The sequence below is a fragment of the Hermetia illucens genome, chromosome 1 (genome assembly GCF_905115235.1).
Source record: "Hermetia illucens chromosome 1, iHerIll2.2.curated.20191125, whole genome shotgun sequence".
Classification (NCBI taxonomy): Eukaryota; Metazoa; Arthropoda; class Insecta; order Diptera; family Stratiomyidae; genus Hermetia; species Hermetia illucens.
This window is the reverse complement of record NC_051849.1, coordinates 178887642-178913236: the sequence shown is the minus strand read 5'-3', so window position 1 is coordinate 178913236 and position 25595 is coordinate 178887642. Positions and strand designations below refer to the sequence as shown.

At 43.3% G+C, this 25595-nt stretch overlaps 2 protein-coding genes across 3 annotated transcripts in view; one reads left to right on the top strand and one right to left on the bottom strand.

Annotated features, from left to right (window-relative positions):
* LOC119656195 (AP2-associated protein kinase 1) overlaps positions 1 to 17213 on the bottom strand; it is a 96498-nt gene extending 79285 nt beyond the window's left edge. The window contains exon 1 of one of the 2 annotated variants that reach the window (XM_038062567.1): positions 16403 to 17213. In XM_038062567.1, the coding sequence (XP_037918495.1) occupies positions 16403 to 16541 (139 nt within the window). In that variant the 5' untranslated portion in view covers positions 16542 to 17213. The remainder of the gene's footprint in view (positions 1 to 16402) is intronic. The other variant, XM_038062578.1, reaches the window with a different exon arrangement.
* A 95-nt stretch (positions 17214 to 17308) lies between these two features.
* Positions 17309 to 25276, top strand: LOC119656199 (60S ribosomal protein L7-2). Its single transcript, XM_038062590.1, has 4 exons — positions 17309 to 17461; positions 17537 to 17821; positions 24696 to 25041; positions 25109 to 25276. Exons 1-4 carry the CDS (start codon positions 17451 to 17453, stop codon positions 25220 to 25222), a joined length of 756 nt encoding a protein of 251 aa, XP_037918518.1. The 5' UTR covers positions 17309 to 17450; the 3' UTR covers positions 25223 to 25276.
* The last annotated feature ends 319 nt before the right edge of the window (positions 25277 to 25595 follow it).

Below are 25595 nucleotides of genomic sequence, written 5' to 3'. Positions count from 1 at the left end.
TGCGGAGCTGTTCGAAACGTGCATATCGGAGGGTATCTTTCCTGTACCATGGAAGTGGCAGAAGCTGGTGCTGTTGCCTAAGGCTGGCGAACCTCCAAGGGAACCGTCCTCCTATAGACCCATATGTTTTCTAGACACTATGAGCAAAATGTTGGAGCGGGTCATTTATAATAGATTACTTCCAGTCGTCGAGAGCCAAGGGGGCCTTTCAGATAGGCAGCATGGGTTCCGTAAAGTCAGATTAACCATTGATGCCATCAAAATGGTTACTGGCTTGACCGAAAATGCAATTCACAGAAGGGGCTGTACTAACAAATATTGCGTGGTGGTTACCCTGGATGTGAGGAATGCATTTAACTCGGCCAATTGGAACCTTATACGAAAGTCTCTGGCGACGATTGGTGTTCCCACCTACCTCGCCGCTATTATCGATAACTACTTGAAAGAGCGGGCACCCTGGTATAATACCGATGATGGAACTAAAGAGTACGTTGTCTCCGCGGGGTCCCACAGGGCTCTGTACTGGGCCCACTACTGTGGAAAATCAAGTATAATAAAGTACTCAACCTTCCGGTTCCGGAGGAGGTTACGCCGATGATATAGCACTGGTTTTAGTGGGTAAAAATCCCACACTCTGGCATGCCCAGGTCTTTCGAAGATTTCCACCTCCTTAAAAAAAAGACAGACAGACAGACAGTAAACCGATTTTAATAAGGTTTTGTGTTTACACAGTCTTTTAAGGTTTTGTTTGCAAAACAAAACCTTATTAAAATGTCTGTCGTCCATCTGTCAGTCACACACACTTTTCTCAGAAACGGCTATACCGATTGACACGAAATTTGGTGAGAAGACGGAAACTGTGAAAGCCCAGATATGTAGTGAGTGACATCTTTTTACGTTGAGATTAAGGGAGGGGGGTCCTCATACATGCAAAAGAGGGTTGGGTTGTTGGGTATGAAATGAAAAATCTTGATTAGTACTTTCCGATGCCGGTTTTATTGAGCGTGACAGTCCATAGATCATAGGAAAAGATAATGCTTGTACAGTATTGACAACCATATTACGCAATGAAACTTTCTTATTTTTTTTTATTTCCCTTTTTTTCAATGTTACTGAACTTCAGTTTCATTATCACACTTAATGCTATGCAAGTGATAAACCTGTAGTAGTAGAACAAGCACTAAAATGAACCCAAACATCCATGACGCATCTAGTATTTAAATCTGAGGAGCATGGACCGAAAGGTTGACGCGCCGTCCCCGTGACCGGTTGATATATGAAGAGAATTGCACATCTGGAAAGAATACCTCATTCCAAAGCAAATTGTGAGGTTCATCAAATAATTCACCACAGAACCAAATATTTCGAACAATACATCTAAGAATGATTGAGTGTGCGCAAACTTAATTTATGTCGCAATTACTGTACCAATTTCAATAAAAAGCGTTCTTAGAACGTAGAATGATTAATTCATATTTACATTACGTGCGAGAACTTAACACATATAACGACAGGTAACAGGGAGTGAGGTGATAAAATGGTTATTCAAAAGCTCGTTCCAGTTTATCTTTTCTTATTACATTCCATTTTGCTTTGTTTGTCTTTTCAAGATTCTGAGACATTCTAGCTCGCGTTGAATGTTGAATGCAAACAGCACAGTTGACACTGTGAGAATGATATCTGCTCGGTTTTGTTGTTTTTATCATAATCATATCATGGAGTACTTACAGCTTACACGAAAATTATGTTCGGATGAAGAGGGTGAAGGATATGGGATGAGAATGGGAGTACAAACAGGAAAACCAGCTCAAACAGAAATTCTCTCCGTTTTCTTTTTGATTTTGCAATGTTTACGCTGCTACAATACTTTTTAGGATTCTAGCCTCCAATCAAGCATGTCTTGTATACGTAGACTAAGTAATTAGGAACAGTGCATTGACCATACGATATCAATTAAACATTGGACGAATGTCGACTGAAAAGCATTCGAATAAACAAGCACAGACTTCTTCGCAAACCCTCAATTAAACAATAAAGTAATTGTTGTCTAGACCCCACTAAAGCAAAAGCCAAAGAGAGACTGTTTTTTTTTTAGCACATACTCAAGAACACATTTTTAAATACACACAAAACGATGGAAGTGAAGGTAATTTCGCAACACAGATTATTCAGTTTTTTTATCTAGCTAACTTCAAATGCGAGTACCTTAGTCAGGTGTATGTTCTCGTTAGTATGGCTCTTTATTACATACAAGCAAATTGCGAAAAATGCGAACAACCAGACATACATACAAATGGCTAACAATTATTAACATGGCGTAGAGGAGCCCTGTCATATTTAAACTACCGCATACGGAAGCTACGGAAAAGGGCCATTTCATGGCAGTTAGCATTGACAAAGTTCTCTACAATTTAATATTTAATTCCACTTGGAAAGTTTTTTCAGTTTCCCTCTTACTGAGGAGGTTACCTCGACTGCTGACAAGGTCAATATATGAATACATCAATACTGAAAGCTCTACGACAACTCGATGAAAATTAATTTGATACAAACATTGAGCGCGAAGGAGATTATAGTAAAAATCTGATCAAATCCAATTACTTTGGTGAAACATTTTAGCCCAGCAAAGCCAATGAAGTGACTCATGATTTAATTCAATCATCATTGGTAATGAACTTTTAGAATTAAGGGTGGAGTTCGGAGATACATAATTATCCAAACATATTAAAATGCTTCTATAGAAAATATTGGATAAGAGGGTCGGAAATTTCCCAGAAACATAACCAATAACGTGGAAGACCGAAAATTTCTGCAACCGACATAGACTTCCACCCTCCCTTCCTTCAATATTCTTTTCTTTATTAGATGGGTGCCAAGGTCTTGCGTATTTTCGCCAATTAGCTTTGGATGTCCCGCATTGTGGCGTTCGTTATTCAAATATGTACGAGGGATCATCTAAAATCCAAATATAAATTCCGTTGACTTGTTAGAAACCTCCGAGGGCGTTGTTCTACAGAACATGAACAAGATATGAATGCCACTCACCCCCATTCTACACAGAGAACAAAAAATATCGAAGACCTAGTCCTAGATGACCAAAGAATGACCTGAATCGGTGCTTGTCTCGGTCAGTGACCAGAGATAAGACTATGGCTCCTCACTTTGATCCAAAAACCAACGACTAGACGATAGTTTGGAAACGATCACCGACACAAAAAAAAAAATCAAGTTCCAAGCCCCACGAGAAAAGTTATGACATTCGTTGCCTGACAAATGAGACCACTAACACCAGTTCCTATTATGCAGACCAAATAAAGAGAATGCCAGGAACTATCCAAGATAAAAGGCGAGGCAAATTGCGAACTGGACTAGTTTTTTCATTAGGACAACGAAGCTGCATAGAAAGTCGAAATTAAAATCGCTACTATCCGTGGATAGTATAGGTTCCAGAGCGAAATGTCGATTGGTACCCACGATGAAGCATAAAACCTAAAACGCTTGCTGAACCAACAGCGCTACTACCAAACCCTATCGCCACTTCCACGTAGTGACCGCTGGGAACTCTTTCTTAACGAAAAGCTGCAGACGGAGAAGGATGAAGGCGAGTCTTCTGCACCTAAAAACAGGACAAATTGTACCAACTGGTCCTCAAGGTTGGGGGTTGGGTAGGGCTGACAACCCTAAATGGAAAACGACTTCTTACGAAGCCACAACAGGAGCCTCGGAATAGATGGATGTCACAACGACGAACCCGGCAACGACACCGGAATAACGATTTGCGCATTTTCTCATGCAATGTCCGCTGTCTGTACAGAGATGGAACTACCAAGCAGCTAGCCGATACCCTGTCCCACTATAGGGGTGATGTAACAGCGTTGCAGGAGATGCGTTGTACCAAACATCCAAGACACATCCAATATGGACAGGGACCGGTTTCCTGGAGAAGAGGCGCTACACCATATATTATAGTGGCCATCCAGTAAACCATGTGCTCGGAGTCGGTTTCTTAGTGAGCCAAATAATGAAACTTGCTATTATCGGCTTTGAAAACATAAACACGTAGAGTGGAGAAGCGACTTCACAGATAGAAAAAGAAAGCCTGGTAGAACCAACAGTTCTGTGAACTCGAAAAGTACAGGGAGCCACTACACCAGGCGCGGAAGTTTTAGCAACAAGTCGACAGGATGAAGCCTTATACACCTCGATGTTCATCCTGCCGAGACAAAGAGGGAAATCTGATTTCCGACAGAATGGGTATATTGAAGCGATGGGTTGAGTACTACTGAACAACCAGAACATCGGCGACTTGGTGGTCCCACCAACTAAAGACGACGGACAAAGACTGTCACCACTTAGTATAGAAGAAGCAGTCCCTGCAATTCATCGGCTTGAAAATCATAAGTCGCCAGGAGCCAATGGAATTACAAGCGAATTGGTTAAATATGGAGGCGAACAATTACATCCCGTGGTTCATCAATTTGTGCTCAAGGTGTGGGACAGCGAATCAATGCCTGACGACTAGCAAAGAAACATTATCTATCTCAGACATAAAAAGGGAGATATCATACAGTGCAGTAATTATAGAGATATCACGTTACTGAGTACCATCTATAAGATATTCTCCGCTATCTTGCTAGGCCGGATAGCCCAATACACTCTCAACATCACTTGTCTATACCAAAGAGGCTTCGCTCAGGCAAATCAGCAACAGATCAGATTTTCTCTCTGCGGCAAGCGATGGAAAAACTATTGGAATATGGACATCAGTTGCGCCATCTTCTCATTGACTTTAAAGCCGCCTATGACAGCATAGCCAGGGTAAAACCGTACACGGCCATGAGAGAATTCGGTATCCCGACGAAATTGATAAGACTGACTAGGCTGGCTGGAGATAATGATCCGTGATGCTGAGGTAAATGCGAGGGGTACGATCCTCTTTAAATCCACCCAACTACTGGTCTATGTTGACGATATCGACATCATGGGAAGAACAACCCGAGGCGTACAAACTGCCTTCAGCCAGATTGAGCAGGCGGTGCGAGATTTGGGCTGTACATCAATGAAAGCAAGACAAAATATATGGTGGTAACATCAGCACGGAAAACCGACCAACCAACAACATCATACCGCACTGGTCAAACGGGAAGAATAAAGATAAGAGACTACAACTTTGAGACCGTTGATAATTTTTGATAATTAAGGTCGAAAACCACACCCGATAACAGTTACGATGACGAAATCCGCGCACGGTTGTTGGCAGCCTATTTCAGCTTACAGAAACGGTTCCGCTCGAAACGGCTCACCATAGGGTCAAAGCGATTCATCGAGCCGAGATACACACCCACCGATCTCGATGGATAGTTCTCCTCATAACGCGTGATGTTAGAAATGCCTTCAATTTCGAAAAACGGGCAAATATGCTAAGGATATTATAAAACTCATTCCGCTCTGCTCTATAGCGCGGAGGTGTAGGCTGATGCCCTTGACAAGGAGCGGTATCGTAAGCACCTTACAAATTGCGTCTGCACTGTCTCAGAATCGATCCTGATGATGATCGCGGGAGTTACCCCCGTTGTCCTAATTGGTTAGGAAGATAAAACCATCTACAGCCACAAGGACGAATATTTAATAGAGGTATGAAGAACGTCCAGGCACATCTACCAAGTGGCAACTCTCTTAGCAAAATGAAGGCAGATGAACTGCGCGGCTCACCGGCAATTTAGATCCATGGCTGAACTGAAAGTGTGGTTAGATTGACTATTTCCTTACCCAACTTCTAAGTGGGCATCGAGGTTTTCACTTTTACTCGTACAAAATTGGGAAGGCATGACCTCCTAATTGTGTGTTCTGCAATTGTGTTACCTGCACAAAATTGGGAAGGCACGACCTCCTCATTGTGTATTCTGCAACTGTGTGACGGATGACGCCGAACACACCATTTTCTCTTGTGAAAGGTGGAATAAGTTTCATCAATAACTTCATGTAGACACAAGAGAGCTCTTTCCACACAATGTTGACAGAGAGATATTGAGGAGCGCCGGCAGATGGGTTCTTCTTGTTTTGAAGAAGATTGAGCTCGACCGACGGAGGGACCAGATGACAAGAGATTCCTTTAACCAACAACTCCCTTCCTCCACTCCTGGTTTATTATGTAAATATTGTATTTTCCAATGACCTCTAAAATATATCTATGTACTCTTGTTGGTGAATTTCAGAAGTATGCTTGCGTAATGGGATCAATATGACCTCGTATCAGTATCATCAACGGAGATTTCCAATGTAGAGGAACATTTCCATGACCAACTTAACGCAGTTCATGACAGGATTCCTAAAGGTACCATTGGGATGGTGTTGTTTAAACTCACACCTGCCTCAAGGTCAATTGAATTTCAACTAAACTGGCTCAGACACAGCCGATCAGATCGACCACATGGCGAACGGTAGTAGAATTAGAAGCCGTTTTCCAGATGTAGCAAGAGGAAGCGGACACCGGCCCCGAAAAGAATCATCACTTAACGTGCTTTCACTTAGGAGTTACGCCCGCTGCTTCCCCCAGATTTGGAGAACTTTCACCACCAAGGATCAACACCGACTGCTTACATGATCCAGCCGTCAGTCATTCGAAAGTGAAAAAACTTGCTGGTCGGACGAAAAAAGTCCTGAAAATTCACCTCAGAATATTGATGTGCCGGGGATACAATCAAAAATACTCTTTTCTTGGGCGCCACTTAGGTGAACGATCACGTCTTGACAGTGTCTGAAAACCTAACCGTCTGCAGAACAGTGAAAACGAATTGAAGACTCGTTGACTGTTGAACGATGCGAGAGGTGGAGAGCGTGACGAAAACGAGCCCCCACTTGAGAAAAATCTCCCGGAGAGCAGTGTAAAATGTGCCATCACAAAAGGGATGCAGAAGCTGGCGCAAATAATGATTTCAGAACACTGAACGGTATCGCAAAAAAACTTGCATTTAGTCGAAAATCTTCCGAGGGTCAGCTCAACAGGTGGAGGAAGAACATCACCACGAACCTCAATCGTATAAAATCATGTGATTTCCATCTCTCAGCAATGATATGGTTAGTAACAAAGGGCTCTCAACTTTTGCAGTTTTCTCTAAAAACTGGAAATCCAACTATCTCAGCAGAAACACCATGTTGAGGCTGTGCCGCGCCAATATTTTCACTGTGGATATGGAAAATTACCGCCACTGTTAGTCAGCCGCTCCGAACTTAAATCAATTCATCGGGGTATATGGTCTGAGACAATAACAAAAGAATAACGTCGTCGGTGTATAGGCCAGATACCCGTAAACGTATTGATGAAAACGCGGAAATGGCACATTGAGAAAGAAAAACAAATAAATTGTGGGTTGCACCATGCAGTGGAGCGGACTATCCTAGAATGATCGACAAGTGGGTCATACTAGAGCAACATGGTCTCGAACAGTGGGGGAGGAATGCAAGCAAAGATACAAAGCAAGAAACATCTTCATAGGTCTAGGACGCTGGAGAGTAAAGTTCATGAGCGCCTAGCGTGCGAAAACCACAGATGTGTGAGTTTAAGCTTGGTATTTGAACTGGACCAAAAGAGCTCCACTTTTTATTTGAAACATTGAAATTCAAGCCCATCAGATAGTTTTTATACGTCTGTTTTGAATGAAGACCGGTAATGGATTTTGACCCGAAAAAAAAATAAAACAAATTGCAATATCAATGCAGTAGACTTCTCCATGAGCGATCGACACGCTGGGGCTATAGCATATATGAAAAAAACCCTTATTTGGGAGCTCGTATTGAAAGAGAAACTGCAGGCATCTGATCCACCTGTTAGCGAAACGTTTATAAAACATTCAATAGAAAAAGGAGAGTTCCAGGCGGAAATGAACCTAACTTGATGCCAGTTTTATAGGATCACATCTGTGCCGAGCAGGCACCATAAGCCGGAGAATACGCTTAGGAAAAAACTCAAAAATACTTTAGCAAAAAAACCCAAATGATGTCCTGGGCCACGGGTCCTACTTCACCAAAGGCGCAATTTTCATTGCAGAGGTATTACCGGCGCCATAAACGAAATATCTAGGCGGCCCTAAATGCACACAATTTGTATCCTTTGGATATGAGTAAACTGGAAGAAACCAGTAGAATACATGGCAGAATATACTGAACGGCTCAAAGACAGAATAATAACCTGGAGAAGCTTACAGATAAAAATGGAACTTTTTCTTTAGGACAACATGTAACAGTCTTTCAGAAGACGTATGTGCGTTCTTATAGCGACTGTCTGAAAAATTGTCGGATGATTGAAAAACCGCCACATCCCAATCTGCAGCGATAGCCGATCTCCTTTAAAAGCGTAAGGCAGGCCCTTAATCACTCCAAAAGTTGTTTAGGAATGCATCTTCAGATTCGATACAATTCAACTACTGTAGATTGCTTGTCACTATGACATAAAGCTTAGCAAAAGAAGGTTCAATTTCTTTCATGCCGAAACCGGAACAACGTTAACAAAAGAAGGTTCAATTTCTTACATGCCGAAACCGGAACAGGGAGGAAAATAGGCATCACATAAAGGCAAATGGTAGAGTCTAAATACCACATGTTTATTGACGCCGAGCGAGACATCAGATTCTTGGTACTGACGTTCTCAGGTCGGCAGATTCGTTAAGGGAACATTTTTGATATGACCAAGGAAACTGAGGAATAGTTTTTACAGCATACGTTCTAACTATTTATACAATGAAGCCATTTTACAGGAAGATCAACAAATCCGTTATCGCGAAGCCTTATGATCCAGAGCAGTAGAGAACTATGCATTTCCCAGGCAGCCAGTTTCCTCAAAATTGACAACGAGCTGTACAATAAAAAGCTATTTTCTCGCGAGCTCGTTAATGCATTCATCCACTTCTAATTGAAAATCAGCGTAATTGTCAGGAAGATATGTCAGAAAAGAATAATCATTGTAAGGCAAATATGACACATTATCACATAATCGATCAAGAACGTAATCGAAAGAATATAAATAATTTACGATTCAATCATTGCTACACAACACAAAAAGGAATTCCACCTCAAAAAAAAGTAGATATAAATCTTTGAGCCTTATAAATCCGTTATAAATCTACAAATCTACGTGTTAATTTCCCACAGGTGGGCGGATATCCTACACAAAATATCCGAATGTCACCAGCTCAGTATCTTATGGATTTCGCCCCCCTTGAATACGACCTAAATTCTGTAATGTGATTACGGAAATGAAAATATTGTTTTTTGAGTTGATACGAAAAAGTACTGATATGTGGATATGCATGTTTTGCGCTGGTCTATACATATCGGTAACACGACGTGGTAACAAATAATAATGCCAAATAATGCTGAAGACTAATCTTCATTCGTGGCTTGTGGATATGGCCCCAAAGTTAATGAAAATGTATTGTTTGTGTGTTTTGTTAACATAATTCAAAAGAGGGACTAAGTGAAAATTAGTGTAAAGACAATACAGGATTGCAGGAGAACGAAAAAGTTAGTTCGTATGTGACTCGGAGATAATTAGTTGCGGAATCTGTGAACGTTATTGCGATTCCGCAATGTTTCCCATATTACGATTCCTATGGACATGTAGCATGTATATCTGTTTACTGCGAAAAAACGGAGGTAGTGGTACTAATTAGCTATTGATTATCATTTCGAGTGCTGCAGACTGTTAATCACCAAGTGAAGTGAATTCAACTTGACTCTATGGGCACCACAAATGAATGAAGGCAACTAGAATATCCCAATCATATAGTTCAGACTTGTTTAAAAAAAAATGGAGAAAAAAGAAGGAAAACCTTAATGCAAGCAAAAAGTTGACCTTAATTTGAAAATATAAATGGAACCACTTTCTCATGGAGTAAAGACTTAGGTAGAATCGAGCGGTACAGCAACTCAGGTATTTCGAAATAAGGCACCTTATACAAGCCTTGTTAGAAGTACCTGGTTTGCGCGGAAAGCGGTCCACAAACATACATGGGCCTCTCCAGGTGGGACCACTTTGGCACCAAATTGACCACGTGCAGGTTGAACGATGCCACCATTGGGGGGCCAATATAGACTCGGATCACTATCTCGTTGGTATAGTGCTCCGAGCTCGAATTATGACACCACCTGCAATCCCCTCTGACAATCAGGTGAGAGTGAATACTGGAGCCATCCACAACACAGCCCTCCGCGACACCTATAAGAGGGAAATGGATGCCGCAATAACCGCAGTCAACAGAGATCCTGGAGATGAAGCATCAACAAATGATCTTCACAATCACCTGAAGAACGTTATCATTGATACGGCCACAAAGATACTTGGCCCCAGTCGCAAAAAAAGTCGGAACGGCTGGTTTGACGATGGATGTAAGCTAGCAACGGAACGGAAGAATGCTGCATACCGAGTAAAGTTGCATTCTCAAAAAACGCGGGCACGCGCAGAAACTTATCACGAACTCCGTCGAGCGGGGAAGCGACTTCACAGACGTAAAAAGGAAGCCTGGAAGAACCAACAAGTCTGTGGACTATAAAAGTACAACAAGCAACCGCACCAGGCGCGGAAGTTTTACTAACAAGTCAGCAGAATGAAGCCTTATACACCACGATGCTTATCCTGCCGAGAGAAGGGAGGGAAATCTGATTTCCGACAGAATGGGCATATTGGAGCGATGGGTTGAGTACTTTGATGAGCAACTGAATGGACAAATACTGCCAGCACCAAGTATAGGAGAAACAGTCCGTGCAATTCATCGGCTTAAAAATCATGAGTGGCCAGAAGCCGATGGAATTACAGCCAAATTTGTTAAATATGCAGGCGACCAGTTACACCATGTGGTTCATCAACTTGTGCTCAATGTATGGGACAGCGTATCAATGCCTGAGATTATCGAAATTATCTGTCTCATACATAAACAAGTCGGGAAACCGGAAGCTAGACGCTTCAGGTATGAAAGGTTTTGTGTATTTATTTTACAAAGAGATTTGGGTGTGCATTTGTCTTATTAGCATGTAGCACGTAAAATATGCATATATTATGTGAAAATAGCCCCTTTCAAGTGATATTGACATTGATTTTGTGATTCTAGGGTGAACATAAGGGGGGTTTTCCGGTCAATTACTAAAAATTATAATAATGTACTATTATTAACTTTATTTGAACAGGTATCGGTATGGAGGGTATTTCGGAGCCTAGGCACCATATAGTGACAGCCCCCTGATTTTTTTCAGATTTTTCGGTTGGGTAGTTTCTGAGAATGGGTTCGTTAAAAAAATGACCACTTTCAACCCCCTGCACCCCCCACCTTTTCAACAAATGTCAAAACTAAGACTGGCTTCGAAAAGTACTAATCGAGACCTTTAATTTGATACTCCACATGACTATATTGGATGAAAAAAAAATGTACACCCTCCCTTTGCATGTATGGGAACCCCCCCTTAAATTCGTCGTAAAAGGATGTAACTCACTATATGCGTGAGCGTTCACAGTTTCCACCTTTCTACCAAATTTTCTGCCAATCGCTGCAACCGTCTCCGAGAAAAATGCGTGTGACGGACAGACAGACATACAGACGGACAGACAGACAGTAAACCGATTTTAATAAGGTTTTATTTTGCAAACAAAACCTTAAAAAGGAGATATCACACAGTGCAGCAATTATAGAAGTAATCTATAAGATATTCTCCTCTATCTTGCTAGACCGGATAGCCCCATACGCCCAGAACATTCACTCCAGCAAATCAGCAACAGATTAGACTTTCTCTCTGCGGCAGGCGATGGAAAAACTGTTGGAATATGGACAACAGTTTCACCATCATCGACTTTAAAGCCGCCTATGATAGCATAGCCAGGGTAAAACTGTACACGGCCATGAAAAAATTCGGTATCCCGACGAAATTGATAAGACTGACTAGGTTGACCCTGACCAATGTGCGAGGCCAGATAAAAGCAGCAAGATCACTCTCGAGACCATTCGACATCAACAACGATCTACGACAAGGGGATGCTCTATCATGCCTTCTCTTTAACCTGGCCCTCGAGAAAGTGATCCGTGATGCTGGGGTAAATTCAAGAGGTACGATCCTCATTAAGTCCACCTAACTACTGGCCTATGCTGACGACATCGACATCATGCAAAGACCAGGCGGCGCGAGATCTTGCGCTGCACATCAATGAAGGCAAGACACAGTATATGGTGGCAACGTCAGCACCGAAAACCAACCAACCAACAACATCAAACCGCACTGTTCAAACGGGAAGAATAAAGATAGGAAAATACAAATAAAATCACAATCGATAACTTGGAAGCATTTAGGCCCCTTACATGAGAATGGACGATTCGGTAACCCACAGAACGACGAAATCTATGAGCGATGGCATGACCGTTAGGTTGTGGATAAAATTCGGCTCAATCAATTAACCCGTATGGATGAGGATGATCCGACCCGAAAAATGTATAAAGGCAATATCTATGGTAGAAAAAGAAGTCAAGGCAGACCCTGCCTGGAATGTAGCGATGGCGTAGGCCAAGACCAGACAGCTTTCATGGATATCGAATTGGTGGACCTCGGCGCAAAACCGGGATGGCTGGAGTTCCTTATTAAGCTAGGCCTAGACCAGAAAGGAGTTGTTGCGTCTTTGATGATGATGGCGTGAGTCTTGACTTGCGTGGGACCTCGCTTTATTTTGATATCAGTATCCGCATATAAGGCGTAGACTTCCTGCATCACTATGAGCTGCTGGTAGATATACAACATAGATCCCTGATAGATCTCACAACCTCCAGGAATTCTCCTGGAGCATATGCTCTCAGAGGGCCATCCCGGTTCCCATGGTACCAGACAACCTCCGGTGAGGCTTCATGGCAGAGCCACTTCAGATGAGTCCCTTGCAGACTCGGGTCTGATCACCCTCCTCGAGTACGTAGGAACGGAACACCTGTTTGTACAAAAACACTCTTTCTATTATTTTTGAGGATATTGCATCGCAACATTACTACTGAGCTCGCAATTGCGGGGAAAGAGTTTAAACAACTACTTAAGCAAGGTATATGCAGATCTCCCAAGAACAGTTGGTCATCTCGTCTCCATTTGGTCCCCAAGCTCAATGGCGACCTTATGGAGGTTATAAACGCCTGAATGCGCCTAATTCCTAATCGGTACTCCATTCACTCCACCAAGACTGTCCATTATTTGGCAAACTGTCGTGTTTACTCGACCTGGGATCTCGCCAGTGCCTACCGTCAAATCACTGTAGCTCTCGAAGATATACCAAAGACAGTAATTTGAACACCTTTTGGACCCTCCGACTTCATACGGATGACTTTTGGCCTGTAAAATGCGGCGCAAACCTTCCAGAGATTCATCCACTCTCTACTACAAAACTTACATTTCTGTTTCATCTACTTGGATAAAGTTCCAGTCGCTTTGTCCACCGAGTCTGAGCATTTGGCACATCTCGAGTGTACTTTTCAACGCCAAAAAAGCCGGAAAATTTCATCAACAGCAAGTGCAATTTCCATCACCCGTGACGGCATTCAACCCTGCCCACACAAATTGCAAGCAATCGCGAGCATTCCGCTGCCAAAGTCGGACAAAGACCTTAGAAGGTTCTTGGGCGTAGTAAACTTTCCTACGAGGCATTAATTAACCACTTCCTGTCTGGTCCTAAGACCGAAACTCGTCTAAGCGTTTGAAATCACCAGGGAAAAACTGGTTGATGCTACACTTTTGGGGTTGCGAGATCTCTGAAAAGGGAGCTAGACCATATATTCCGGCCTCTTTTCGTAAAAAAGTGTTGTTGCTCGGTTCACGGTCCTGCGTGCTCTGGCTTTCGGACAACGAACCAGCCGGTCTCCAGCAAATATTACTGGCCGTCCAGAACACGGACAAGGACGTGAATTACTGGGCTAAAGGGTGCATCGCATGCCAAAAGTATAAAGTTACTAGACATGCTAGGAAGGAAGGTGTATATCCTTGGTGCAAGGCGCTTCCTCACTATACACCCCGCCATTATAGGTCCTTTGCGAGACTCGCACGGCTTCAAGAATTCCCTCACGATCATTGATCGATTTACGCGGATTCCTGAGACTATACCTATGAAGGGCATGACAACACCTGAGACCCTCTGTCGAGAGTGGATTCCGCGCTTTGGCGTTCTTGCCGTTATCATCACAGATCAGGGAATGCAATTTGAATCTACTCTCCTCTCGGAGCTGAGATTGAATGCTAGAAGGTTGTCATTGGACGTTGAAGGTAGCCACACGACGAGTCGTCCTGGGCGCAGGTCTTGCCTTTCGTTCTGTTTCGCCTTCATACAGCCGTCCGCGAGGAGTTTGCTGGCAGCGCTGCTGAACTGGTGTACGGGGAGAACTTTCGACCCCCGGTGACCTGGTCCTCGACAAGAGAGACGGCTTTGGAGAGACCGGATTGTTGCCCCTACTACGAAAGGCCGTTGCCAGATTAAAGCCACCTCCGCTATCGTCAAACGCAGTCGGTGATCACACCCTTAGGGAATTTGAAGTTTGTATTCGCGTTCTGGTAAGGGTTGATATCCTCTCAAAGCCTCTGCAGTCACCATACGAGGGTCCCGTTAAGGTTCTCGATCGTGGGGAGTACGCATTTAGTCTGGACGTCGGTGGCAAGTCCAAGAGGATCTCCTTGGACAGACTAAAGCCTTGCTTCCAGGAAGCAGACAGCACAGGAAGGAAGTGAGAGCGCCGCGTTCGTGTTAACAGTTCAAGGCAATGAACCTAAGTGGGATGACTAACTACTAACCAATTCCGGGAGTAATCTCAGCCACCTCAATGATATCAATATGTCAGAAACAATCGGAAAGGTCTGTTAAGTAATAGATCAAGAGAAAGTTCACAAGACTTCATGAACTATTACGACGGCAATAGCGTTTCAAGGCTTAATGAACGAGAAAAACGACGCTTGTAAAATTTTCGCGAAAAAATCTAAGTAAAAAAGTAAATTCAGCTTATTTTTCGATATTTGGCGTAGTACATACTAAACACGTAAGTTTCATGATGTAGATAAAAAAAAGTTGTGGCTCCAGTAATTTCAATCGCTCGTTTGCCTCTCACTGCAGAATCCAATAACTACAAGTCGCGCAAATTGAACCCGTTCCAGACAAAGCCAGACTCCCCCTCATTCCTAGCAGAAGCAAAAACCTCCGAATAGATCTTATCGCGTTCGCGCGAATCTTTCTGCTCGTCTTCAGATAGAGTCTGAGGTTTCTGTTGTCACAACAGCAAATTGTCATGACTCATATCATCCAGCGCGTTGCAGAGATGTTCCGGAGTCAAATTGTCGTGTAAGTCCCCGTTGTGCATTAGGCGAATTACGGGCAAGTAGCCGACCCACGAATGGCAACTATCGATTTTGTTAAGAAGTCAGTCGAACACTCCAAGAAGGTGGTGGCTCCGCTTACAAGCCGGCGAACGAAATCACTTAACTTGGCCTTGTCTTTTCCCGTCGTGTGGGCATGCATTCGTCTTCTGATGCGGGGTCACCGTTCAAATAGCGCAACTTGAAATTGTGAATGGCACCGGTCAGCTGCAGCCGTTTATTGAGTGCATTCTGCAATGTGACGAGTTGCTGCTGATTGCGGTTTGCGACACAGCCGTGATGGCTTGCAGGCCCGGAGTCCGCCTGCCTGAGTTCAGAGGAAGAAAGTACGTCTTTGCCGCTGTTCGATTGCTGGCCGGACGGTGAGTGATGGTTGTGGCCCTCAAAACATCAGCCGTCGATGGTAGGAAAGTAGGGCGAGTCGCGGGTGTTTTGAGTGGGCTACGCCGTTTTATTCCGATGCACAGGAAATTAGAAAAAAAAGAAATCACACCAACAAGCACCGGCCTGGGCATGAAAACAATGGAACGCAACAGAGTAAACGAATTTACGTCCCCCATGCGTTTTGCAGTGAATGCGAAATGAGGAAAATGCAGGAAATCGGAGCGATAAAAGGAGGCTCTCGCCAACAAACGGCTCGACCACTGCAAAGTGCCTTTCATTGAAAAAGCAGTGGCGATGGGAATTATCCAACTGCCGGGCTTGGGGCCACCGCAAACCTCAGAAGCAGTAGATTGGCGAACAATAGAAACGTTGATACGTTCAGCCCCGGAAATTATCTAATCAAAACCGAAAATGGAAATGTTTGTTGTGGACTGAACGAGCGAATGCCTCGTTGGCTGCAACTTCAGCCAGCCGGTGGAGGCGCCCATGGCGGGGCTGCGAGAAGCCAGCGTTTTGATAACACACGTTCACGTTCGCGGATTTCAAAAGATAAGAGGCTTCGAACAAATCCAATTAAGATAACCGCGACATGGCGTATTTCCTGGGGCCAAACTGGCCAAGCTGCGAAATCTGCCCGTTTGGGGACACTTACCTTCGGCCAAGACATCCTCCACCGTGACCGTGACCCGGCCAACGGTAAATGATTTTCCCACATAATTGCTGGATTCTTTTGTCACGCTCGCGCCTTCCAGTTTCTCATTTTTCTCGAACTTCGAGAAAATCTTCTTCATGGCGGCGATGACACGATGTCGACGGTTGCGACTCCGGTGACGAGATGATGGTTGTCGTTGCGGCGGTCCCGGTCGTGTTGCCGCGTACTCGGTCACTTTGCGTGTTCACTGTACTTTAATTGAAACAGAAATGGAAACAATTCCAACAACTGCGCGAATGGGCACACACGGTGAAATCTTTCCGGCGGCGACGTGAGCTACGTCGACACGTTGACTGAATATTGAATCGATATCGACTGCAAGACGTCGCGGACGGCCAACTCGGTGCCCCAAAACCACTTGCGAGTGCACTGGATTCTTGGTCGCGCTATCGATTCGCTTTCAATTCCGCAGGACACACGTATTTTTTGCACATCAAAATTTCACTTCCTCGACTTGCAACGGGCGACTGCAGTGACAGATGATTAGCCCCCTGAACACTCTCACACTCACTCATTCGCAAATGCACAATTTTCTGGTCGCACAGTCGACAATTGGCCTGCAGTTTTTCACGGCGACTTTTCACGTATTGAACGTCTCAGGTTTGTCAATTCTCCACGTAGATAATATAAATCACATGTCTACGGGTGGATTGATGATGTTTTACGGGTAGGAGGTGTGGAAATTAATTGGAAAATTCAATGGAGAACGCGAGCTATCAACCGACGGGATGTAGTCTTTTCACAGCGAAACGTCATTTGGGGCGGACTTTTTTGACAGCAGATTTGCTGCTTGAGCGTTTAACAAGCCACCGAGCTTTGGATAGGGTTGGACATTTCTGTTGCTTTCCAACTGCAACCAACCACACTTTGGAGTGAACAGATGACGGCCTTTCTGTCAAAACACTTTCACGTGTTTACACCGCGGTTGTGGAACATCGTGTGAAACTTTCCTGTTTAATACACTAATTCCCATTGTAAAAGACTCAAAATGTCAGACAAGTAAGTAGCTGCAATTCTTAATCGATGAAACCAGCAAGCAAAGAACCAATACCCTTATTTCATCTTAATTTTCAGATATGCTGTTCCGAATAAATTGCCAGCCAAACAAGTCGCGATATTGGCCCACCGTCGCCGACGGATTTTGGCTGATAAAAGTAAAGCGATTCAAAAGAAGATCCAAAGACAGAAGACCTTCAAGAAGAGCAGAAGAAACTTCAAGAGGGCCGAAGCATTCATCATGGACTATATCAAGAAGGAAAAGACACAGAACCGAATGCGACGAACAATCCTGAAGGACGATTTCCTGAAAAATGAAGAACAAGGAAATGAGAAGCTTCTGCTGGTTATGAGGCACTGCGGGTGAATAGACTTTCATTTTATTTAATTTAAAAATATAGATAAGGCAGTACAGGAATGCTATGGATGATCTGGTGGCACGCTCAAAGCTACCTCTTCTCTAGGTTTCCGGTCTAAGAACGTAGAGGTGGATGTAAGGGCTTATGGACTGGAATGCGTTACGGTCTTGAATGAAGAGCTCTTACAAGCTTCAAGGCCTTGATCCATTACGGACTGTCAATGATTATTGTTATATAACCACTGAATACAGATGGCGAAGGCCCACCACCTATGCTAAGTCGGGGAATATTTTGCGTTTAACCCAGGTTTACTGCGGTTTGCAAGGGTCACTGGCCCATAGGAGACCATACCGACTCCACATACCTTACCAGTCCCAATCTCGACATAGTAAAGAGGAGGGAGAGAACCTCAGACACTTCTTTTCGATTTTCCTGATCCAGCTAGAGCTAAGTTGTGGAAACTAGGTAAATAATTCGCTTGATACATAAAAGATAGATGGTTGTAAAGTATGGGAGTCAATGCAGATCTGCGCCAGCTACATTCTGTTATCTTTACCCTTTCCAGAAAAGTCACGTTCTTAAGGATCTTGTCACAAAAACATCGCGCCGCATAGTAACCAGGCCTCTCGGAGCTTCTGTTGGTAGTATGACGATCCAGAGGAGACTCACAGACAACTGAAAAGCTGCCCATCTGAAGTGGTTCTGCCACGAAGCACCGGAGCTTATCTGGTACCATGGGAACCGGGATGGCCCTCTGAGAGCATCTGCTCCAGGAGGATTCCTGGAGGATTTGTTCTCGGCCCGGTTATTTGCGGTTGGCCCCTTAGTGGGAGTTTCATGATGGTTGTGGTTACGCCTACATCGCGGGCAGAGCTCTTCGGAGCTCAAGCGTGGAGTTGTGGTATACAAATCGGATGCTCTACCCTTTAGTTGCGGCAGAGATGTTAGATAGGCCTCGCATCCACTGGTATGAATGCTGAGCCTGCACTCAGTATAAACCATTGTCCGAAGAGGACCGTGGGATTATGTCTACACGGCAGGTACTCACGTTAAACCCCAGGACTTTCATATATCGACAGTGCTGTTTAGTTTGCAGTTAAATCTCTTTTTGCCTATCCGCGTGTTTCTTTTTTTGTTCTTTTGGCTGTGAATCTGTTCCTGCTAACAGAAGGTGAGTGTTTCTGCTCTTACATCCCATCAAACCTCGAAGTAGAAATCTGTTTCTGTATTTTTTGGTGTGTGTTTTCCCCTGTTAACAGGCATTTTTGGCTTAGTTAAGATATGCCATGAAGGCTAGGGAATGTGAAGCCCCGGACATGGGGAAAATAAATTTAGACCACTCCGTCTCCCAAATTTCAACATCTGCTCAGGCCCCTGTAGGGCCACAGTTCACAGCCCAACAGAAATCGGTGGTTATGTCCTAACCAGGAAAGCGAGAAGAGCTTCGAGGAGCCTATCAAGATCCCCAATTCAATCTCCCACGATTAATATTTCGCTGAGGTTGCCCAGTCTCAGGACCTAAGTAAAACCTTTTCTCCAATGGAGAAGCAAAACATAGTTCTTATGGAGCAAACTACTTCAGTGTACAAATACAACGAGAACACCAATGTAAAGTGTACACAGTATGTGTGGAGAGAAGCAACTCCACGACATACATAGACAAAATTAATGGTCAAGAAAGAATTGAGGCTTTCAAACACCTCAATTTCCATAAGCTTACGAGGCGTCGTAATCTCAATGACCAGGTAATTCTGGTGTAGGAAGATAGGCGAACAATCTGGCATCCGACAATCGCTTGAGAACATTAGGACTAAAAGCATACATTTCCTTGAGAGATACTCGCAGATTTGGGATTATTAGATTTCTTAGAAGATGAAATACTATCAACTCTCCGACAAAAGTGACGAAAGTACAAAGACTGAAGTTCAGATCTAAGGAAAACAAAGATGTCTTCCTTCCATCTCGAACAGTCAAAATAGCTTTCGAAGGATCTGAGATTCCCCAAACATATCTCAATTGGTATCGTGAGAGTAGGTTGACCATTACTTGAAAAGACCAAGACAATGTTTCGCTTGTGGTAAATTGGGCCACATTGCCATGAACTGTAAAACGAAATCGAGGAGATGCTTAAAATGCAGTGGACCTAAAGATCAGTGTGATGGCAACTCTGGCAAAAAAAAGTGCTCTATGCGGCAAGACAGATCATGATGCCAAGGACAGAAATTGCACCATCTGGGTTGAACATTTGAAGATCATCAAGACGGCAGCAATAAAAAATATCTCCCATGAAGGAAGCTACCAAAGAAGTAAAAAATATTATGATTCATTGGATTGCGATGTTGACTTTGACGTTGCTTTCCTTCCGCTGGAGAAAAGAGCAAGTCCGATCAAGTGGACGAGGAATCCTCAAGATGAGTTCAACAGAACCATTAGAGGGAGTAAAAAAATCAGTTCTGCAGTCAAATCATATCCACATCCGAACATCAGAACACCCTTTCCCAAAAGCTGGCCATCAAGAACTACCTATGCCAAACCATTCTGTTTTCGAACACCCAACTTACACTGTTGTATCCGAGTATCAAAAAGTATTGTCGCAAATGCTCAAACTCACGAAAAGCATCTCAAAGATGCAAGATCCGTCACAATCACAAAACAGACTGACAAACTCAACATCACGAGCGACTTAACATTCGTAGAAATTGGAAATGGTCAACATCCTACAATATAATATTCAAAGTCTAGCTAACAATAACTCTGAAATAGAATACTTTGCTAACACTCACAGCTATTACATACTATCCCTACAGGAAATTTTCATCTCATTCTCGTTACCCAAAAAGGTTTCAACCTTATGTACAGATTCAGAGAGGATGGCTATGGTCGAGTTGCCCTTGCGTTTCGCAAAGGCATAAATGCATGGCCAATAACCTATGATACCGAGATTGACATCATTATCGCTAAGACGCTGAAACTTATTCCAAACATCACCATTGCCTCCATATACATGCCCCCACATACACCCACGATTACTTTCAAAGTAGAACTGGACAAACTATTTCAATTTCTTAGCAATACTTCAGACACAATAATAATGGGCAACCTAAATGCCAGGTCATTTATACTCGGGGATTCCATAGAGAATAGTAAAGGGAGGCTTCTCTCAAACACAATATGCAGATCAGACTTTAGACCACTCAACAATGGTTCACTAACCTTTGTGGACCACTTAACAAATGGCAAAACAAGAGCTTCCACCCCAGATGTCACCCTCACTAATTCCAATACTATATCCTGGTCCTGGACCGCACTGGCACAAGCAATTTCTAAGAGCATGCTTAAACCAATAGCCATTCACAGTAATACCATTGTAATTCAATACAAATACAAAATAGGCCTATTGCACCTAAAAACTGCCTTGCAGTCCATCCCTCCCAGGGAGAATTTCAACGGTTTGGCATCGGAAATCAAAATCCGGAAGGGCTCCACCCACAATCCATGGTGGAACAGCGATCTGCAAACATTCTTTGTAGAAAAAAGACAAACTCTGAGAGCCTATCACAGTAATACCAATCATAACAGCTTCATGTCCTTCTCTGTTGCAAACAAGAAATGGTTACAAGCGGTAAAGGCCGCTAAGAAAAAAGCCTGGGACGAAATTTGGGAAGAACTCAGTGTTAAAAAAGACACTAAGGTATTCTGGAAAAGCATAAAAAATTTTAAAAGTTTTCAAGAGGAAGAAACCAACAACCGAAATTGGGACTCTGAAAATGATCAGAAATACCTAGACTTTCTAAGCTCAAGCTAGAACAACCCAACTCCAAACAATTTTACATCCCACTGACTTTCACCATCACATCAACAAAAATTTACTCCTGAGGAATTCGCTCTGGTCCTTAACAAACGGAAAAATAACTCCGCACCGGGTAATGGCCAAATGTATACATACGTCCAGTGACTAAACCCGTCTGTCAAATCTCCTCTGTTAACCTTCATCAATGAAACTTGGCTAAATTTCAACCCTCCATAGGAGTGGTCTGTTATTAAGATAGTGCCCATACCCAAAATAAACAAAGACCTGTCAGACTTTAAAAACTTCAGACCCATATACCTGATTAATGTTTTCGCCAAAATTCTCAACACACTTATCAAAAATAGACTAACCATTTCATTCAAGAGCACAAAATTCTCCCTTCCAACAGCCATGCCTATCAGAGCGGATTATCCACTGTGACATGTCTAAATGACATCCTTCTCTCAATCTCTATAGCCAAAGCAAACAAACTTCAGGCGCAAGCGGTAGTTCTTGACCAAATTCACCATCGAATTGAATCTTTGCTTGAAGACGCACAGTATAAATTCATTCGAATAAATCGGCGAAAAGTTTGCGGTGATTACCTTCTGTGACTGGAATCGGACACACCCTGCTTTACTCATCAACAATCAAGGCTTTGCCGGCTTAAAACCACAGAATTTTATTATCAATTGATTTACAGAAACGTCACCCAGAATAGCTTTTAAACAACATTGAACCTCAGGAGGATTTATTTTTCAGCAATTGAAAATTCAGTAATAGTACGTTGGTCAAACCGCGCTGACATAGCGCCATTATTACCAAACATGTTGGCTAGCCTAGCCAATGGATTCGGATTTAGACAAAGAGCTAAGCAAAGTTGAAATGAAGATAAATAAAATTAAGGTGTAACAGGTCGTCATATTCTTCCTATCTCAGTTCGGTAGAACTCTGAAGGCGTCAATCAATTCGTAGAGGTCGAAAATCTGAAAATGCTACTCTATCGATATCACGTTGAAGTTATTCACGCCAATATTTTCTCTGGAAAGAACGCGTGAAAAGTAACTGCCATTCTACAATTATACGAAAGCTTAAATCCCGGGTCCGAATGACTCAAGTGGTTAGAGCGCTGGGTTGTCGTAGCGGAAGGTCGCGGTTAAAATCTCACTGGTGGCAGAGAGATTTGACTGGGTGTCGGATACCAGTCGACTCAACTGTGAATGAGTACCTGAGTAAAAGCAAGGTAATAATCTCGGGCGAGCGCAATGCTGACCACATTGCTTCCTACAGTGTACTGTAAAATACATATAAACACTTGTCTCCTTCGTACCATCGGAACACTCTGGTCCAAAAGAGGGGGATTCGGAGGATTCTTCTCTCGAGCGCGGCCAAGAATTCGCAGTTTTTCTTGCTAAGAACCCAAGTTTCCGAGGAATACATGAGGACTGGCAAGATCATTGTCTTGTACAGTAAGAGCTTTGACCCTATGGTGAGACGTTTCGAACGGAACAGTTTTTGTAAGCTGAAATAGGCTTTGTTGGCTGACAACAACCGTGCGCGGATTTCATCATCATAGCTGTTATCGGTTGTGATTTTCGACCGTAGATAGGAGAAATTATCAACGGTCTCGAAATTGTAGTCTCCTATCTTTACTCTTCCCGTTTGACCAGTGCGCTTTGATGTTGTTGGTTGGTTGGTTTTCGGTGCTGACGTTGCCACCATATATTTTCTCTTGCGTTCATTGATGTGCAGCCCAAGATCTCCCCTCGTTTGCCGCCTGCTCGATCTGGATGAAGGCAGTTTGTACGTCTCGTGTGGTTCTTCCCATGATGTCGATATCGTCAGCATAGGCCAGTAGTTGGGTGGACTTAAAGAGGATCGTACCTCTTGCATTTACCTTCGCATCACGGATCACTTTCTCCAGGGCCAGGTTAAAGAGGACGCATGATAGGGGATCCCCTTGTCCTAGTCCGTTGTTAATGTCAAATGGTCTTGAGAGTGCTGCTACTGCTTTTATCTGGCCTCGCACATTGGTCAGGGTCAGCCTAGTCAGTCTTATTAATTTCGTCGGGATACCGAATTTTCTCATGGCCGTGTGCAGTTTTACCCTGGCTATGCTATCATAGGCGACTTTAAATATAACAGCCGAAAACGATAAGCGCCGCCATACTCTAAACGGCTGTAATCTGTCATCAGACCGAGCCTTGCCGACGTGGAGCGATCTTTGCCGACCTTAAATCTTCATTGTACATTGAAGGTGCGTGCCGGCTGCAGCTTCTCTCCCCCGCGTTCCGGACGCAACGGAATTGTGTTTAGGCCTTAACGAGTGGTTGAATTTAGTGGCGTCCATCGTTACGCCCGCCAGTGCGAATTGTGCATCCAATTGGAGAAACCACGCCTCCAATTGAAGAAACCACGCCTCCAATTGAAGAAACCACACCTCCTAGTTTCGCCGCCAAAACGATGAAACCTCAACCGATGTGTGATGTGATATTGAATTGTGGAGTTGTCGGCTGCTCCAGAATTGTCGGTAGCCTTGGTCACCTTGCCACTGCTGGCGTCCTTGGAATTTGCAGCCTTGTTTATGTCGACAGCTCTGTCGCTCATCACAAATAGCGAAATGACCCAATGGGGGGAACTCCTAGAGGTACTCGACGCACTAAGGTTTGGTTGAGGCCAGGATGACAGTGACAGTTGATTAGTTGTGGAACAATCGGTGGTGCTTGCGCGACACCAATAAAAGAACTTTCTGGAGCAAAATATTGAGCTGAATCCATAAGTTGTATGGAAACTTGAACTGCTGGTCGTCTGATTTTCTTAGTTCGGGTATTTCGCTATCGGATCCAAGTCCTGCTGATGTTTCCTCTCTCCAGACGTGCGATAAACCCTCTCCTTGATTTCGAAGAATTTGCAGGCGACGTCACGTTCGCTTTAGCTGCGCACCTCGAAATTCACGTGCTCCTGTAGTACTTCTCCGTTCACAAACAAACTATAGGAATCTGCCAACGTATAACATCCTGCATAAGCTATATATTTTTTTTAAACCAATTAGCCTTTCTTACAAACTAACATTTTATAATTTTTGCAGCCGTCGTATTGCCGATAAGACAACAAATGAAATTTTACGCTCGCTTCGTCTTTCATATATCTACAAAACAGTTTTTCTAAAAAATACCCCTGAAAATCGAGCACTCCTGAAGCTGGTCGAACCATACATTGCATATGGATACCCATCAAATACCACAGTCCGCGACATAATCTTCAAACATGGATTTGCTATGATAAACGGAAAGAAAACGCTGCTTTCTTCAAATACAGTGATCGAAGAACACTTAGGGGAACATGGTATCATTTGCTTAGAAGACGTCATACACGAAATTGTAACGGTTGGACCAAAGTTCGATTTAGTCGTTAAATTTTTCTGTTCGTTCACGGTAAGTTAAAAAGGTTTTGAACTTTTGTTTGGTACCAATTTTTATTGGGTTTCTTTTTTATCTACAGCTCAAAGTACCTTCAAATGGATGGCGGCGAAAAGTTAGCGTTCCCTACTCAAGAGGAGGAGAGTACGGTAATCGGAAGCATGCCATTAATGCATTAATTGCTAGGTGCATTTAGATATGTAATGGATTTTATTTTTGTTTGTAATAAAGGAAAGTTTATCGGAATAAATTGTGTAGTTTCGCTTCTATTTTGCTATCAGTGTCATGACGAATCCTCTTTCCCCCATTTCTCCCAAAAAAATATCAGGAGCAGATTTTGGCACAATTATCTTTTTCACGTTGGGTTTTGAATAAAGATTTCATTTTCAATACTGGAAAGCTTCTGATTACAGAAACTTGAAAGTAGAAATAAGCGAAATGAAGGCGGAACATATTTATGAAAATTTCTCCAAATGTTGATCCATTTTTCATCAGTCCATAAGCTATACTTCGTCGCGGAGACTTAGGTTTTCAAGCTGTAAAAGTGCTTTATTTACCCTTCTATCCCA

Bases quoted from the DNA above. Each gene is read 5' to 3' on its own strand.
- LOC119656199 (XM_038062590.1), top strand. The intron at 17,822-24,695 runs GTGAATAGACTT...TAATTTTTGCAG, and splicing joins CTGGTTATGAGGCACTGCGG to CCGTCGTATTGCCGATAAGA. The intron at 25,042-25,108 runs GTAAGTTAAAAA...TTTTATCTACAG, and splicing joins AATTTTTCTGTTCGTTCACG to CTCAAAGTACCTTCAAATGG.